The sequence below is a fragment of the Aythya marila genome, assembly GCF_965140915.1.
Source record: "Aythya marila genome assembly, chromosome: 7".
Taxonomy (NCBI): Eukaryota; Metazoa; Chordata; class Aves; order Anseriformes; family Anatidae; genus Aythya; species Aythya marila.
Window position 1 is genome coordinate 35,933,518 of NC_139048.1, and position 17,345 is coordinate 35,950,862.

The window sequence follows — 17,345 nt, forward strand, 5'->3', positions numbered from 1 at the left end:
TCATTCCAAACCAAGGGGAAAGAGTAAATACCAGTTCTATTTGACTTTCCCACAGATGTAGACCTCAGCCTATAGATCATTCTTAGACAGAGTATTGTTTCCAAGGGGTTGCCTCCTCCAAACACATAACCTGCTTCTTGATGCCCATCTGGGAAGTCTGGCTCCCCTGTTTTGTGTGGATGTTGCCGTTTATGTGAGAGTCCCTTAAGAGGAGAGGACTCAGCTGTACTCAATTCATCAGAAGATGCTGTGACAGATGGTCCCTGTGGACGTGTTGTGAGCAAAGCCAGGCTGGGGCCACAGAGAACCCATGGCACCACTGCTTCCTTTTCCTAGCAAGTGTTTTTCAGTGCTTGTGCTGATAAACCGTTGCTCTAGCTCTTTGCATCTGAGTGTGAATGAAATAGCCTGTGTGTAGGACTTCTGCATTCTGTAAGGGTTTACCCACAGGATTTTCTCTGGATAACCTTTTACAGAAAGTCGCGGTGCGGTGAGCTTTCCACAAGCTGCAGGAAAGTTTTTTCATTATCAGCCAAAGTGTTTGAAGCAAATGATCAGGCTGTGGATGGCAGCTACGAGGGGTATCTGTGAGCAGGCTCTGTCTTTGATCTTCCTTGTTTGAAGAGGGCAGCCTCAGTAGAAGACAAACTTTGAGGATATAGAAAGGAAAATAGTGCTGTTGTGAGGGGTTCCCTGGGCAATGGGATTAGCATTTTTACTGATCTGGTCACCTGGGAATGGGATTTGCAGGATGGGCGGGTGTAGTATTGTCACTTTGAAGTACTTGAGCTGCACCTGAGCCTGTAAAAATACAGACCAAGTGCAAAGTTCTGTTTGTTACACAATGGTAGCTATTTATTTGGAAATAAATATCATAGAACCAATCAAGCACTAGGACAGAAACACTGAATATGTAGGGTCAGTGGGTTTGGAAAAATATAATAAACCTTGTCACGGAAAGGTACCTAAAAGCACTGGAGCAGGCAAAAGAGCAAGTGTGGCCCAGGATGGTATTGCTGGGATAAGAATTGCACTGGGATCAAAGGTGTAGTTTTAGCCTTTCTGAAAGAAAAAATCTCACTACCACCCCATGCTTCTCTGTGCACTACCATATGAAACAGAAAATAATGATTTGGCACTTGGGTGAAATATCTGTGCCTTGTCCATGATGAGGTAGTCAGAACTGAAAAGCAACTTGCTTATTATTTGCTTTTTGTGCTTTTCAAACTGAGCTTAGTTCAATTTGGGGATAGGAAATCTAGGCACAAAACCCTGTTCTGGAGTGCTGCAGCTTGCATTGATAACAGAGGAGCTCCCCTGGGATGCTGTATGGATAAATTCACATCTTGCAGAGAAAGAGGGCTCAATAAATAAGAACAATTTGAGCAGTGGGCATGCAGCCCTCTGTACTTAGAGCCTAAAATAATAATCTTCACAGTTTGGAGCCAGGGTACAATTGTTGAGGATTTCAGGTGGCTCTTCCCTTCTGGGGAGCTGCTGTTTGAGGTTAGTGGGCAGAAGTGCAGCTAGTGAATCACAGGAAGCGTGATGGACACTGGGCTATTCCCTTAGAGTGAAAATATTTAGCACCTTAAACGCCAAGCCACAAAAATGTCATTTATGAACCCAGGCGATCATTTATGTGAGAGAAAGGAGAAAAAATATTACAGTCACACCCAGAGCATTGTGTTGATCATTTGTTCAGTTCATTTTACTTTAATTCTTCTCTAGTTAGGAAAACAAAACCTTCATTAAAATAGTACAAGGACCTTGACAAAATTCTGTTCCATTCAGACGACACCTTTTCTGTTTCAAAAAGTCTTCCAATGTCTCTTTGCAACAAAATTCATCTGCGCGATCATCCCTAAATGCTGGATGATTCCCTGGCTGTTTCCATGCTGCAGGAATGACTGTTTTCCTATTAAAAGCAGTTGGTCCGTTCTGTGTTAGACCCGCTGTGTTTCACTAGTTCTTCCTATCTGTGTAGAAGGACAGTCAGACTTTTATTCTTGAATCTTTAATATGCTGACTGTTTTAAAGGTGCAGTCTGCTTTTCTGTTCCGTTTTTTCTGTTTTGCTGTGCTGCTCAGCCTGTGGGGATGACAACGAGGAAGGACATCTTTGCTCCTTTGCCGACATGGGGACTGCTGAAAACCTGCCCGTTCTTTACTGGAAGCAGCACCATCTGCTGGAAAAATGTGTCTCAAACTCAAAATAATCCAGAGCAGAAGGCAGTACTTCAGGGTATTAAATGCAGCATTAAATAATAGCAGAACTTTGCTTTTATTACCATGGAAGAATAGTTAACCATGATGCTAAGAGTCAGTTCCTTTGTTGTCATCAGGTTTCTGCTTGAAGTAATCTTATTTGAAAGATGGTGCTGGGCAAATACAGGGCTGATGGAATACAGGGAATTTGTGTTGTTTTTAGGAATAGGAAGAGTTTGATTCCAAATACAAGAGTACTAGTTCACAGCTTTTGACCATATTATATTTATTTAAAATTAAGTCAAGTGAAATATATGTGTGCGTGCCTTTATATATATATAAAAAAAGGAAAAAGCTCTCTGCCTTACAAATAGCTTACGTTTTCAGTAGGGCTCCTTTTATGTATAACTTGCATTTGCTTTATACGTTCTTGCAGCTTTTACAGGTAGTTTTCTGTACCTGTAGATAAACCATGGGCACAAATGCACACACCTGGGCAGCGAATGTTTTGACAGTCATTTGCAAATTATGGAATGAGACACGAATTGCAATTATTTGTGGCTACAATATGCTGGCAGCCGCACAGTGTGGTTGCAGATGGGAAGCAGGAGTTCTTATACAAATGCTTCTTTGAATCTACAGATCAAACCAGAATGACCTTGTTAATGCTTGAAGTTTAAAATACCACCATATATCACTCTGCAGTGATTTTGCCACACTTCCAAGAAAAGTTTTGAAACTACCGCTGTTAAACCTCATGTTGTGAATGCCAAGATAAGAGACTGTCCTAAAACAGACAAAGCAGCACATAAGGGACATTGCCTCATCTGAAGATGAGGCATCCTTGCTAGCTGTGGCACTGGAAGCACCTAGTTATGTATGTAAACCCTGATGCTGGGAGGGGGCGTTACCAGCATTGTTAAGGCAAGCCTCTATGCCCTCACTTTATCCTTGGCCCTTCCCCTTTCTGCATCCCTCCATCTCCTGTAATTTTTTGCATGTGAGCACCGCCTCCTGTGTGACCTGCCTGTATTGCAACAATTTCTTAATGGGCATGTCTGTTTACTGGGGAAACTGGTATCCTATGCTTGTCCCATCTTTCAGTCTCTGCACAGAGACAAGGTCAGCTCTGCTGTAGCTAGTCAGAAGTGTAGGAAGTTTGCAAAACTCAGAGAGCTGTTCAGTCTGCTAAATACAGGTGAGCTAGCAAAACTCCTTCTAAGGCCCTGGCAAGGGAAATAAGATCCCAGATCACACAGAGACACCCTGGAGCTCCTGGAACAGCCAGGTGTTCTGTGTCTTCTCTAATACCATTTCCAGGTAAAAGTCACTTGCTCTGTATTACTTTATTGGAAAGTAAAAATGAAAGGTATCAGATATGAGATAAAGTTGATCCACAGCTGGTGCTCACCTGACAAAACTGGTGTGCTTGCATTTCTTGACCTGAGCTAGCCTACGTGAGGTCCACCTCTGACCTCGGAGAATATGGCTGGGTTTCTTCTCTCCTGTCCAGGAACCATAACATAACACTCATATGGGATGGGCTAGAGGGAGGGTAAGGAGTGATCTTCCTTTCCTCCCTTCTTTCCTTTTCTCCATCTCATCTCTGGCTACTCACTCCCTCCAGCCACCTTAGGATAAGCGTACCATTGACTTTGGAGGCTGGGGAAGACCTGTGCAAGGAGTATGTGTAATCCCTTTCTCTTGACATACCAAAACTCAGCAGCAGTAGGTGTTCTTTGGACTATTAGCACAATCGTGGAAAGTGACACTGGGAGACTTCCCAATTCGGCCATTAACCTCTGCTTTGCTTCTCTGCTTTGCCATTCCTACCTGTAAGTTAAGGTGTAAAGCATACTTCTCTGTCATTTTAAAACAAACAAAAGCTTTGAGGTTTTTGATTGTAATGCATTACATAGGAATGAAGCGTCAGCAGTTGAGGAAAATAGTGATGCTTGCTCTTGTTGTGAAATGCATCAGGTGTGTTCAGGAAACGTGACCTCTCCCAAGACAAGTTTTCCCTGTTTCATTCCTTCTGTTATGCTAACACTGCATTCCTTATGCATCCAGAGAGCAGAGAGGTGGTTTAAGATTGCTCATCTTCTGTGTTTTTTGTGGGTCTTTTGTTTGTTTGTTTTTGTTAGAGGGCAACTTCACATAGAAGATTGCATACATATTACTCAACATAATGTCCATATGTGTAGTCCAGCTCCTCTCCATGCCTGGCTGTTCTGCCACTCTCATCTGTGCACCTTCTTGCTCTAAGGGAGAGTGCCTGCCACACTCAAAGGTTTTTGAGAAGTTCTTACATAAAACACTTGATTTTCTACTTCAGGAGAATTTTAATTATCCTTCAGCTTTGTGAGCATTTTACAGTGGGTTTGTCTCTAGTGACAAACACTAGAGTACACAGGATTTACCAGTCAAGATAATACCTGCCTGGGAATTTAAAGATCCAGTTTGTCTCCAGCACAAGCCATTGCTTCCAGACGCTGCAGGCAGAATACCTAATTCATTAGAGGGCTTCAGATATCATCTCTGAGTCAAAGTAAATGGAAGCTGACGTTATGATAAGAAATTATCCTTTTCTGGTAGCTTCTTATGATCCACAGCAACACTGTGCAATTAATCCAAATTAGCTGCAGAGGGTTTTAAATGGAAAACTGACATTTTACCAAACATAAATTCTAATTCTTTTGGAGCTGTAATTGAGCTTACATGCTCCGTGGAGGAAAATGGCTCAGCCACACACAGACGTGTACAAGTGTCTGTTGTCATGGCACCATTTTTGGTCCTCTTGCTGCAGCTGGTAGAAGTATCATCTTTTTGAGAATAAACTTTCTTCTTTAGAAATGTGGTGCTTTTTAAAGGAGGAAAATAAGAGTGGGGGCTTGTGGACTGCTGGAGTAAAACCAATTACAATGACTAAAAAGGCAAAATGCAAGAAAATTACAGGAGAATGCCTGGTAGTCACATAATTATCTCCATTTGTGAACAGTGTTTATATCCCAGGGGTTTCATTAGTGCATATATATGTAAGTATACATACAGTTGCATGGTTAGTTGTACTTGTAACATATCACTTCTCCTCAGTGTGTACATGTATGCAGAGTTTACTTAATACAGGTGGGTTCTCCATATCCCTTTCTGAGTCCTGGTGACCCCACATGCTGGGAATGTGGCAGAGCATGCAAATTCTTGGTGACCTGTTTCTGTTCCAGGTGTTTCTGAGAACTCATTAAGTATCTCTGGGAACTGAGGAGCACAATGCAGTTATTTTGGGGCATATACCTGTATGACTGGAAGCCTAATTTGGGAAGGGATCCTCACTGTGGTTTCACAGGTAGTGCTGGCAGATAGTTCTGTCACATCCACAGTCTACCGCAGCCCTCAGTGTCTGGTCAGGAATATGTGGATGCCACTTTGGGAGATGACTTCCTCAAGTGCTTTAGCTGGGCAAGCTCTGATTTGGACACCTGGTGTAAAGTTAGTCCATGAACTGATGATGATTTTCTCTGCATGCCAGAGTTGTTTGAGGGAGGGGACTGGAGATACACATCTTGTGAAGGTGTGCTCAGAAAGATCAGTGCACTTAGTGCTTCCAGATTTACATGAGGGAGGAAAGAAGCTCGACTACCTCTTCCACATCTCGGTGGGTTCCAGTGACAGACCTGCCATCCCATGGCAGCTGCTGCTGCACAATGTCACGTGCCAGTGCCTCAGTGCCCTGGCAGATCTGTGTCTGATGCTGCTGGCACTCAGAGTCATGATTTCAGCAAAAGTTCACTGAGCAAACCAAAACTTGATGATTAATAGTGTTGTTTTTTTTTGTCTTGTTTTGTTTCTTCTTTTTTTTTCCTGTAGTAAATTAAAAAAAAAAAATCTTTAGAAGTATTTTAAGGCAGACTAAAAACCTTACACGTACCAGATATGTCTGGTCTGAACCTGGACAGGTAATGTCAGGAATTTTTAACTGTCTTCTCCCACCAGAGCTGGACAGTGTTGAGGAGCTGGAGAAGAAGCGTATCTGCAGGATCGTCACAAAGGATTTCCCTCAGTACTTCGCAGTGGTCTCACGAATCAAGCAGGAGAGTAACCAAATCGGCCCGGAGGGAGGGGTGCTGAGCAGCACAACGGTGCCACGTGTCCAGGCGGCCTTCCCCGAGGGTGCTCTAACCAAAAGAATCCGCGTGGGGCTCCAGGTAAGGACATAACCTGTGTGGTTGGTCTTAACACACAAAGCTTACAGCTAAGGAGCCCGCTTCTCCCTAGTCCCTAGCAGCGAGTTGCAGCTCACACCTGAGCTCTGAACTGGTGTGTGGCTGCCCAGGCGCGTGCTCTGCATCTCAGCGCTCCCCTGGTGAAGGCGAAGCAGAGTCCTCCACCCTGTGGCAAAAACCCAGCTCACCTTGAGTATCGCTTAGCCTCTGAAAAACAGAGAGAAAAGGCAGAGGTTTGGAGCCACAGCAAGCTGCACTGGGAAGTCTTCTGTGAGCTGGACAGACACTGTGCAGTCCAGCCTCCTGGCCAAGTAGCAGCTTGTGCCTGGTGTCAATGGACAGAGCAGTGCATTTGGGAAGGAGCTTATGCAGCTGTTTGCCAGCTGTTTCTGGGTCAAAGATCTTGTACATACATCTGTTGAAGCTTAGGACACTGGTGTTCCTGGCGATATGTAGAATCTGGGAAAGGCAAATAGCTTAAACTCTCCATGAACAAACAGCACACAAAGTGGATAAATACTCTAAAGGATGTATCTTTTCATTGGGTTCTGCTAATTATCACTTAAAATTACTTAATAACTTGAGAGGTCTGATGGGTTCTTGTAATCAGGATGCTGGGTTGGATTCCAGTGCTTGGAATTCACTCTGGAACATTTTTCATCCACTAACAATATTTCACATAAAGACAATTGAACTTGAGAAACTGGAAGCTCTGCTATTATAGTTATACAGCTGCTTTTCCAGAGCTATCTAGTGTGAAGGAAATGCATCTCTATATGCAGTGTTGTCACTGCTGAGATTACAAAGTAGCTGCATACTCTATCAGTACAGTGTGTAGTTTGAATAATGCAGCAAGTCACAGTTCAGCCTGATTGAAACAAGGACTTCAAAATTATTAAAAAAAAAAAAAAAAAAAAAAAAAAAAGCACATGCAAAACAAGAGTTTCCCATGAGATGCCTATCAGTTTTGAGTTCAAGTCTTGCATGACAAAAACTGTTAAACTTACATAATTTTTCTTTCCATACTGCTTATTCATTCCTCTTCCTTTACCCCTATAAAAAGTTAGGGAATCTCCAGAGGCACAAAACTGAGGTAGAAAGTCTGAAAATTGCTTATATCTCAGCTGCTGCTTACAGCAACTATTTGCACTCTGTATGAATTTGACCCAAGCAAATAGTAATCAATAATGGAATGACCTCGGAAGCACTGGGGACAGAGGTAAATCAGGAGTACAAAGTGTTCCTTAGGAGCATGGGTTCATGCCTGGCAGACGTGAGAATTGCTCAGCGTCTGAGACAGCACGTCTAGTCCTCACTGCTCAATACTCTGCTAACAAAGTAGGGCTCATCTTCCATTTCGAAATTTTATTTGATGTCACCCATCACTGTAAATTAAAAAGAAGCAACCTCAGAAAACCTCTCAGCAAACACTACAGGCAACCTTCTGAGATTTACAGCTTTGCTCAACAAGTTAGCTATTAAGAAATCACAAGTGGGTTGTGGAGAAAAATACTAAGGCATGCACTAATAATCACACTAAGGAGCTATAGGAGAAAACTCCCTAGGAAAAAACAAAGTTCTATAGAAAATTTAAAGGAAAAGTGAATTACCTTTTCAAAAACAGTTGTACATATCTACAGCCAATTTGTAGCACGAGTTTAAAATATTTTCCCTGTGTTGACAGGCTCAACCAGTTCCAGAGGAGATTGTTAAAAAAGTCCTTGGAAATAAAGCAACTTTCAGTCCCATCGTCACTGTGGAGCCAAGAAGAAGAAAATTTCATAAGCCAATAACCATGACAATTCCTGTGCCACCTCCATCAGGAGAAGGTGTAACCAATGGGTACAAAGGAGACACGACGCCCAGCCTCCGACTTCTATGTAGCATTACAGGTTAGATAAAATCATTCTCTTTGCAAAGTTTTTGGTGACAGCAGAGCCTCCTTGCTCACTCAAGTAGCTGTACAGCTCGTTCTTTCCGGTTTGGGAAGGCTGATGTGCTCGGTCCAGTAGATTTCAGATCACTTCTCAGCAAAGTCAGCTGAGGTCACCTGGAAGGCTCCCACTGATTCCCTGGGCTTTTAGTCTCATCTCATGCTATTGTAAAAGAACTCCTGCCAACAGATATTAAATAGTATTTTATATTTAGCTAGTACAAAGAACTTCAGCCTTGGCTATTAAATGTAGTTGTTAATAAAAGTAGTTTGCAGATGTAGTTCTGGCCTACCTGCAGAAGTCATTCTGGCCTAGCTGATATCAAGAGAAGTTTCCCTACAGACTGTAGGTTTGTATCTTGCTTACATCAGCATCGTTTCCTGGTATGTAACAGATGACATAATACGTATATAACATGTAGCTCAGCTCTTGGAAAACACTATCTACATTGTTTTTTGCTGTGTGAAGCAAAATAACTTAAGATAGAAATATTCCTATGTAGCCTGTGCTTGATTTCTAAAAGAAAATCTTCATGATTTATATTTACGTAGGAGGTACTTCACCTGCACAGTGGGAGGACATCACAGGCACCACTCCACTGACGTTTTCAAATGACTGTGTCTCATTCACAACCAATGTTTCAGCCAGGTATGGTGGCAGAGCTTGTCAAATGCACCCAGGGAGTAGTTACTGTTGGTTAACAGTGTGCATTATTGTGAGGGCGCTTTTTTTGTTGTGGTGATGGTGGTTTTTTGTTGTTTTTTGTTGTTTGGCTCTCTGTAAGTCTTCTGCAAGACTGATGAAGCAGTAATGGACCAGATGCTTCTTTGTCACTGCGTATCAGCATACCACATATTTGAGGTTGCACATGAATCTTTGTCCTGGCCTTTTCTGCTAGGGGTGAGTCTCCTGGCAATCACACATGCTGTTTCTCTAAACAAAGGTGGCAGTGCCACACAGGGGTTTGTTTTCCTGGAAACGGCAACAGAATAGGGAAGTTGAAAAGGGACATTCAATAAAAGAATTTGGAGTTATTTACATTACATACATTGGAGAATTTGGAAAATATACATTAAAATGTAAAAGTTGCTGCTCTTTGGCTTTTTAGTTGAAGATTATGTAAAATTACTTTCACAAAAATCTAATTTACAAAAAAAAATCAAGGTTTTAAATTAATTTTATGGAATTTGTAGAGTTCTTTTTGGTTTCTTTTTAAAGGCTTGAGCAATGTTTGAACATAGTGAAAAGCTGATTTAACAGTTCTCTTTTTCGTGTTCAGATTTTGGCTTGCAGACTGCCATCAAGTACTAGAGACTGTTGGGCTGGCAACACAGCTTTATAGAGAATTAATATGCGTTCCTTACATGGCAAAGTTTGTTATATTTGCCAAAATGAACGACCCTGTGGAATCCAATTTGCGTTGCTTCTGCATGACTGATGACAAAGTGGACAAAACTTTGGAGCAACAAGAGAATTTTGAAGAAGTTGCAAGAAGCAAAGACATTGAGGTATATTTCTTACAGCTGGCTTCCTCCTTGTAAACAGACAGTGTGTTTTCCAAATGGCAGTAAGTTCTGCAAAAGTCACTGTGAGCCCAGTTAAATAAAGGCTCGCAGCAATGCTGTGTCAAAAAGCTTCTTGAGGTGATGTCAAAAAAGGACAAGGGAGGGGGGAGTATGTAGAGCCGTCTCCAGATGGATGCCCCAGGCTAGTCTTTGGTGGGGTTTGCACCTGCTGTTGTCAAGTAACCTTGGGTTTTGCAGAAAGCTGACCTGGAATTCTTTCTCGCTGGCATCACAGACACACAGTCACAACTAGGGCTGGTTTATGGTGAATAGGCACCAAGACGTAGTTTCCTGAAGGAAATCTAGATATTCTTACTTCAGAAAAGCCACTCGCATAGCACAGTTTCCCAAACTACTGGCAATCAAAATGCCTTGCCATAATGCACAGTGATTTTCTAGTTTGTCACTGAATTTAATCTGAATGGAGATTTATGCAAAACTCAGGAACTGTAGTGGGCAAATCATGCTGTACTTACTTGTCGTTTCATAGTATATCCACGCGTTTTATTGATTGTCATTTTATTACTTTGATAGGTTCTGGAAGGAAAACCTATTTACGTTGATTGCTATGGAAACCTGGCCCCTTTGACTAAAGGAGGACAGCAGCTTGTTTTTAATTTTTATGCTTTCAAAGAAAATAGACTGCCATTCTCTATCAAGGTAAAAGCAAAACAAGCCAGCTAATTCTGCTGAGGTGTTTTTTTATTTTCTTGTGATAACACTTTTTCAGCCAAATAGAACTAACTTGCCCCGAGGATGTAAGTGTCATTATTTAATATGTGAATAGTGTGGAGAGTGCTTTGCTGCATGAAGCCACAAAAGAGTTGCTGACAAAGCTGGGACCAGAAAACCCATGACAAGGACTCATGAACTTCTGTTCACAAATAACAGAATAGCAGCATTAAATCGCTATGTCCCAGGGACTAAGAAAAGGTGATATGTTTGATAACATACTGTACAGCAGAATAGGCTCCAAAAAGTGCATACAGACTGGTCTCCTCTAAATTACCATGAATGGAAGCTCAGTTTCCTTTGCATTACCATAGCTTTTGTGCAAAAGAAGTTTTTCAGCGCATACATGTAGGTTTTGAGCATAAGTGCAGAACATTGAAGAAAAAAATGAAGGTGAGCTGAAAATACCTCTCAGTTTTACACTGGGATGTTGCTATCTGTTTGGACTCACCCAGTGTCTTTTCTTACATGGGTTGCAGGAACTTCTTTCCTGTCAGAGAGTTTCATGGTAACACCTTTTATCCTGCTGAGAGAGGAGGCCGAGTCCCAGCTCAGTAATATTGATCTTGACCCATTAGGTAGTTTCTTGTGGAAGGAAACTCTGAAAAATCCTCCAGAAGCCTCCTCTAGCTATCTAGATTACTGCATATTACTCAACTATACCGTAATTTCTTCTCTAGGTAAGAGACACCAGCCAGGAACCCTGTGGACGATTATCATTTTTGAAAGAACCAAAGACTACAAAAGGACTGCCACAAACAGCTGTTTGCAACTTGAATATCACTTTGCCAGCACACAAAAAGGTATTTGTTGGGAAAAAAACATTTGTGTTAGGGTTGGTTTGATTTTATTTTTGCTTTTTTAGTTTGTCTTTTTTCTGCTAAAGAAACTTTAAGAAATGCTGGTCATGAGAATGCTTTGGAATATGATAAAGGCTTTTTAAATTTATGTTTTATTGGTTTCCTGTATGTAGAACGCTTTTAAAGTCTCTTGTTACTGTGGTGTCAAGTTCCTATAATTTTTATGATTCTGTTTACAGCTCATGCTTCAGCCTGCAAGTCATAGGTTTATGCTTTCAGTAATGTCACACATTGATTTGCATTGGATGTAAGATTTTTTTTGTGTGTGTTGGCATTTTGGATTTGCTTTGCCTTATAAATCAGCTTGCATTTTGTGCTCCCAATTTGGTCCTTTTCATATCCTGATATTCTTTTCCCTGCTGTCCATTATAATATTCCTTGTCTCTGCAATGCATCTTTGGACCAAAAGGAAACAGAGTCAGATCAAGATGATGAGGTAATATAAACACTGTCTTCTGTTTTTATTTTCTTCAGATGTAGTGAAGAAAAGTCAATATGTTACAGAAAGTAATAAATAATATTTTAAACTATGGCATTGAAGTAATATTTACAGAATAACCATATCCTCAACATACTCTGTTGCAAAACAGTTGAAGTTCACAAATGGAAAAAAAAAAAAAAAAAAAGATTATATTTTACAAAATTAAACTACATATTGAATAATAGTAGTCTAAAATTTAACTGATTTTCTTTTGGAGAAAAAAAATATATATATATATATAATTACTACATTCAGACCAAGTCCATTTTTTACAAAATTGAGAGGAGCTTATTGGGTGTGATTTTTAGCTCTTCAAAGAACGCTGCCAGTACTTTGGTAACTCGTGTGTCTGAGAAAGTATTAGCAACGGTAGCCTATAATATTTCATTTCTGAAAATAAACTGGACTCTTCTAAAAAAAGCAAAATAACTAAGAAGAATTTCTAAATATTGTGTATAAAGCTATTTTCAAGTAGACCTCAGTTATTTGCAGCTTAAAAATCCCCAGTTTGCTGGAAACTGCAACATTAGATTGTCAGGAAATTGAGTGGATTTTACTCTAGAGATAGCAATAAATGAGATCACCTTATAAAAGAAACCACATAGATGCATCCGTTTTACCTAGCAGCAAAGTTTTCTTCTCTTCCTGGTGAAAAACAAATATCAGTAGCCACCTGCTGACTAAAATAGAAATAACACACTCCTTACATGTTAAAAAATAATAATAGCAACCATATCACTTTGTATTCACAGTGTTTAATCCCAGTGAGCTATTATATAGCTAGAACAAAAGTTTTCTTTCTAAACAAAACATATTTTTAGAGACAGTCAGGTGAATTGATTTCTAAAGGACTTGTAATATTGAAGACATCACACTAGCAGCTAACCCATCAAATGCAGCGACTTACGATGCAATTTAGTAGTTAACAGTAGTAGTCCGCTTTCTAATCTGCATCTTTGCATTTTGTGCCTATTAAAAAAATCCCCTCCCATGCCTTTTTTTTGTCCTTAATGTATTCACTTTAAAGCCAGTGTACATTGTGGTGTATGTGTTTTCAGGACAAATCAATCTGGGGAGAAATATTTGATCAGTCGAATTTGTACTTCTCTAAATGTTTTATGTCTGTATCTGTAGTCTTTTGTGTTGATCTCCTGTTCTCCTAGTCAAAGGTGTTTATTTTACAGAGAATTAAAAATATCATGCCATTTCTAGTAGTCTGAAGCAGTTATTTAGTGATAATGGGATAAGCTAGTATTGAGATACAGTAGGGCAGGACCATGAGCTACGTCTGCTAAGCTCTTCCACCTCATAAGCAGAGACACTGAGCAGGAATGAGTTCATGTGGTCATCTCCCAGAGATGCAGTCTCTTCCCTGCTTGCTCTAGAAGGGTGGTGGTTCATAGCAGGTTTCTGCCACCTCTGGTAGCCATGCTCCCCGCTCCATAGTGCCTGACACTCATTACACGTCAGACAGGAATGGAGACCGGCTCTGGCCATTCCCTGCCTGCTTGCCCAAATCTGGCTCCAGCATGCCTTCCTGAAGCTGAACGGAGACATCCGTTCTCCCTTGTGGGAACGTGTACCGCGAAATGTGGCCTGTCATGCTGAGGTTTGATGATTGTCCAAACAGGGGACGGCACCAAACAGCATTGTGTTTTGTTACAGACGGAGAAAGCCGACCGGCGTCAGAACTTTGTCTCCCTTGCTTTACGTAAGCGCTACAGCTATCTGACTGAGCCTGGAATGAGTGAGTTGCTCTTAACAACGTACTAAACCATATATATGTGATTTTTCATAAGAAGAGACATTTTTTCTATAAACGTTGTATTTGGTGTCACTTTACAAAAAAAAAAAAAAGAAAAAAGAAAAAAGAAAAGGAAAGAAAGAAAAGGGAAAAAAATTCTAAAGCAAAACTCTTGGATGGTCTGTGAAATCTTGTGTTGTGAGAGCTTGAAGAATCCTGACTGGCAAATGACGTGCTAATTAAGTAAAAATACATTCTTTTAAATGCCATATAGCTCCAGATGAGTAGGATTACAAATTGCTTTCAGAATGAGTCTTGTTCCTCTTCCCTAAGGGAACGATATGCAAAAGTTCAGCAAAGCTGGAAAATGCCATTCAGATAAGCACTTAAATGTTTAGATGCTTAGCCAAAACGGACTCTCATATTTTATATCTCCCTCTTTTCTCCTTCTCTTCCCTTTTTCCTCTGTTCCCTGCAGATGCTTTTTATTCCTTGGCACCACACATTGCTTCCTTTTAAACTCTGCACTCCTTTACTAGACCCATGGCATCGCTTTCCTTCCCTATTAAGTACAACAATGCATTCGGCTTAGCTTTTCTTCCTTTGCCTCCCCTGCCTGCAGTTGAATGCTGTTCCCCATTCTCAGACTTTTCTTATCTCTTTCTGCCTCATAACTTCTCAGTTGCTACCCTGCACCAGACCCTTTGATATAATTCCGTAAATCCATAGACAAACTTCGTCAGGTCTTGGGAGTTTCCACTGGATGGCTGCTCTTTAATTATCCTATAAGATCTGTGGCTTCTTTGGATCAGAATATATCCAGAATATATTACACTTCTCAGGCCTGGAAGAAGACTTCAAGCATATAACATCTGAAGAAGCTATCAGATCTACTGAGACATCTTGATGGACTGTTAAGGTACCGTCAAAGGCTTGTTGGGAACTGAGAGACAGGGAAAAGGAAGCTGCTTGAAAGGAGCTTGACTGTGTATGTTGTTTACAATTATTTGTTCAGGCCTCATTGGAAGAAAAAAAGTCATATTTATTCACCAAAGGTTCATTAGGTCTCATTTGCAAAAAGCAGAAGGAAAAAAACACAAATGCACTTAATGAGCTTTACTCTAAGAAAAGGTGTGTTGATATAATAGAAGTCCCCAGCCATTCTTTAAGTGTTGTATCCCTATTGGCAATGGTTACTACTTGTGGCAATGAGCTACCCAAAAAGGGTATGCAAAAATTACTGCATTTGTCAGGAAAGGTGGCAGACAGGGTTTGGCTATCAGTATGAGTGCCACCACCTCCTGTGCACATGTAGCATGCAGTCATCAGCCACCACCACCTGCAGAATGCTGCTGCGAGGTGGGATTGCAGCTTTAGAGGTGCAGCTCTTCCAGAGCGTAGGCACACTACCCAGCACAGAGCCAGGATGGCTGCCACAGGGTGTTAGCTCTGTTGAGCAGAGATGAGTGATGAACCTCTCCCTTCTTCCAGTGAATTCAGTGGCACAACTCTGCAGTTCTGTAGCAGCAGGGGTTGGGCTGTTTTCTCTCTCGAGCTCATGCACGTACACTCAGAGGGTTTTTTTTCCTCTGCACCCCAGTGTCAATGCCAGTGCTGGTGCAGAAGAGAGTGAGGAAGGTGGGGGTATTCCCCTGCCTACCTGTCCTTATCCCTGCTCAGGAAAAGTGGCTAAAGGACCCCTCTGCCCTCCCCAGCAGTGAGTTCTCCCACAGAAGAGGAGTGGGTTAAACCTGCTCAGTGCTCACTCTTTGCTTGCAGCTGAAGAGCAGAGGGAGCAGGGCTGAGCTGGAGCTCCTTGTATGGGTTCACTCAGTGCTTTCAGTTACCAGCTGCAAGCAAGGAAATGCGATTTGGTGCACAGAAGGTAGTAACATCTGGTTCCTGATAAAATCTTGGATACAGAGTGATGGAAACTGCTTTGGCCAAGAGTGTCCAGTAGCCAAAAAGGGCTGTTATGAAAACCACTTTTTAGAATATTATTCCACTCTAAATTCTGGCATGGTTGTGGGAATTTCTTTGCTATTTCAGAAAGTAAAATGGCCTGGTTTTGTGCTGTTTCAGTTGTCATAGCTTCACATGCTGGTATAGCACTCCATTTTCTTTGTACCAGTTCTTCTTGACTGTGATACAGAGCACAGAAAAAGCATCTTAGACATGTCTGAATTTGTGATTTAACAGGAGAAAGAGCAGTTAAAAGGGCAGCCTGATGATTTGATTGCCTCGCTAACCAGCTGTGGCACAATGGCTCATCACAGTATAGTGGGGTCCCTCTAAAGACATTCCCAAACATGAACTGCTGAACAAGTTGTTTTGATGTTGATTCTTCCCAGAGCGATTTTCGGGTTTTGTTTATTGCACTTGGGACTGTATGAACTTCTGGTGAATGTTAGCAGTTGCTGATAGCTAATCTTTATTATAAAGTCTAGTTCATTTTAAGAAGTACACAGTGTTTTCTTCTTTGGGGGAAGAAAGTATGTTTGTGCTTAAAAATAAAATTGCAAGCAGGATGGGAAAGTGGATCTTTCTTGAAATAGGCTGTGCCAGTCAGGCCTCATATTCAAGCTCTCTTCAACCTAAATGTTCTAATACTGCAGTATCACCAGCCATCCACATCAGCTTCTGAGCTTCAATTGGCTTTTATAGGACCAGCATATTTCTCCTTGCAGGATATGGACCTGTGGTATACTGAACACTTATTTGCTATTGTAAGTGTGTGTGTGCTTTAAGTTTAACAGTTCACTATTAGCCTTGCTAAGCTTCTTTCACTGTAAGTTGCTGTCTGTCTATAAGACAGATCAATAAGTTTGACAAATTATTAGTGTAACTTCAGAGAAAGGTGTGTTGAATAAGGTGCTTGAATATTTCAGCCCCATTTCTAACTCCAACTTTAAACAGAAGGAAAAAAAAAGGAAAAAAAAAGTCCTTTAAGTTACTTTCAGTGTCGACTCTCTGAATGTTATTGCTGTATCAGAGGATATGTACGCTGTAATGGGATTCCCAGAAATACCGTCTTCTGGCATGAGTATTTCCTGTGATGCAAAATGTGTTTGATGATGATTCTGTTCAAAATGCTTATGAATAAGCTGAGTGTTCTGGGGGATGATAACAGTTAACAGGTTTGTCCTTGCCAGGAAGTTTTTGCATAATATATTGTTCTTTGACTGCTTTTCTAATGCTACCTTTTGAGAAATGCAAAGTTGAACAGGTCTGTCTTTGAGCTGATGCAAGAAATCTCCTCAAAAGGTACCAAGACACTACATCTTGTAGAAAAAGTGTACTCTTCTTTTAATGGCCTCTTGTGAAACGATTTTTTTAAGGTTTACATATTTGTGCTTAATACAGCATACAAAATGTATTAATGTGTGCTTGTTTTGACATGATATATTGTGCATGGATGAAAACTGATTCAGTTGCTTTGCTTGCTCACGTTTATCATATATCATACTTTCCATATTTGATGTATGACATATGCTTCTTAAAATCATTTCATGTAAAGTTTTACTTTATTTTTTCCAACCAAAAGGAATATCGCATGATAAACAAATGCAAAAGTTCCTTTTCTTCATTTATTTTTATTATTT

General features: G+C 40.8%; 1 protein-coding gene across 3 annotated transcripts in view; it reads left to right on the forward strand.

Moving 5' to 3' along the window:
* The window catches only part of ANK3 (ankyrin 3), a 350,688-nt gene that overhangs the window by 298,164 nt on the left and 35,179 nt on the right, over positions 1-17,345 (forward strand). For 2 of the 3 annotated variants that reach the window (XM_082764470.1, XM_082764472.1), the window contains 7 exons: positions 6,198-6,409; positions 8,112-8,319; positions 8,913-9,009; positions 9,641-9,869; positions 10,461-10,586; positions 11,339-11,461; positions 13,665-13,746. In XM_082764470.1, the coding sequence (XP_082620596.1) occupies positions 6,198-6,409; positions 8,112-8,319; positions 8,913-9,009; positions 9,641-9,869; positions 10,461-10,586; positions 11,339-11,461; positions 13,665-13,746 (1,077 nt within the window). Of the gene's footprint in view, positions 1-6,197; positions 6,410-8,111; positions 8,320-8,912; positions 9,010-9,640; positions 9,870-10,460; positions 10,587-11,338; positions 11,462-11,927; positions 11,955-13,664; positions 13,747-17,345 lie in introns of all 3 variants that reach the window. The other variant, XM_082764471.1, reaches the window with a different exon arrangement.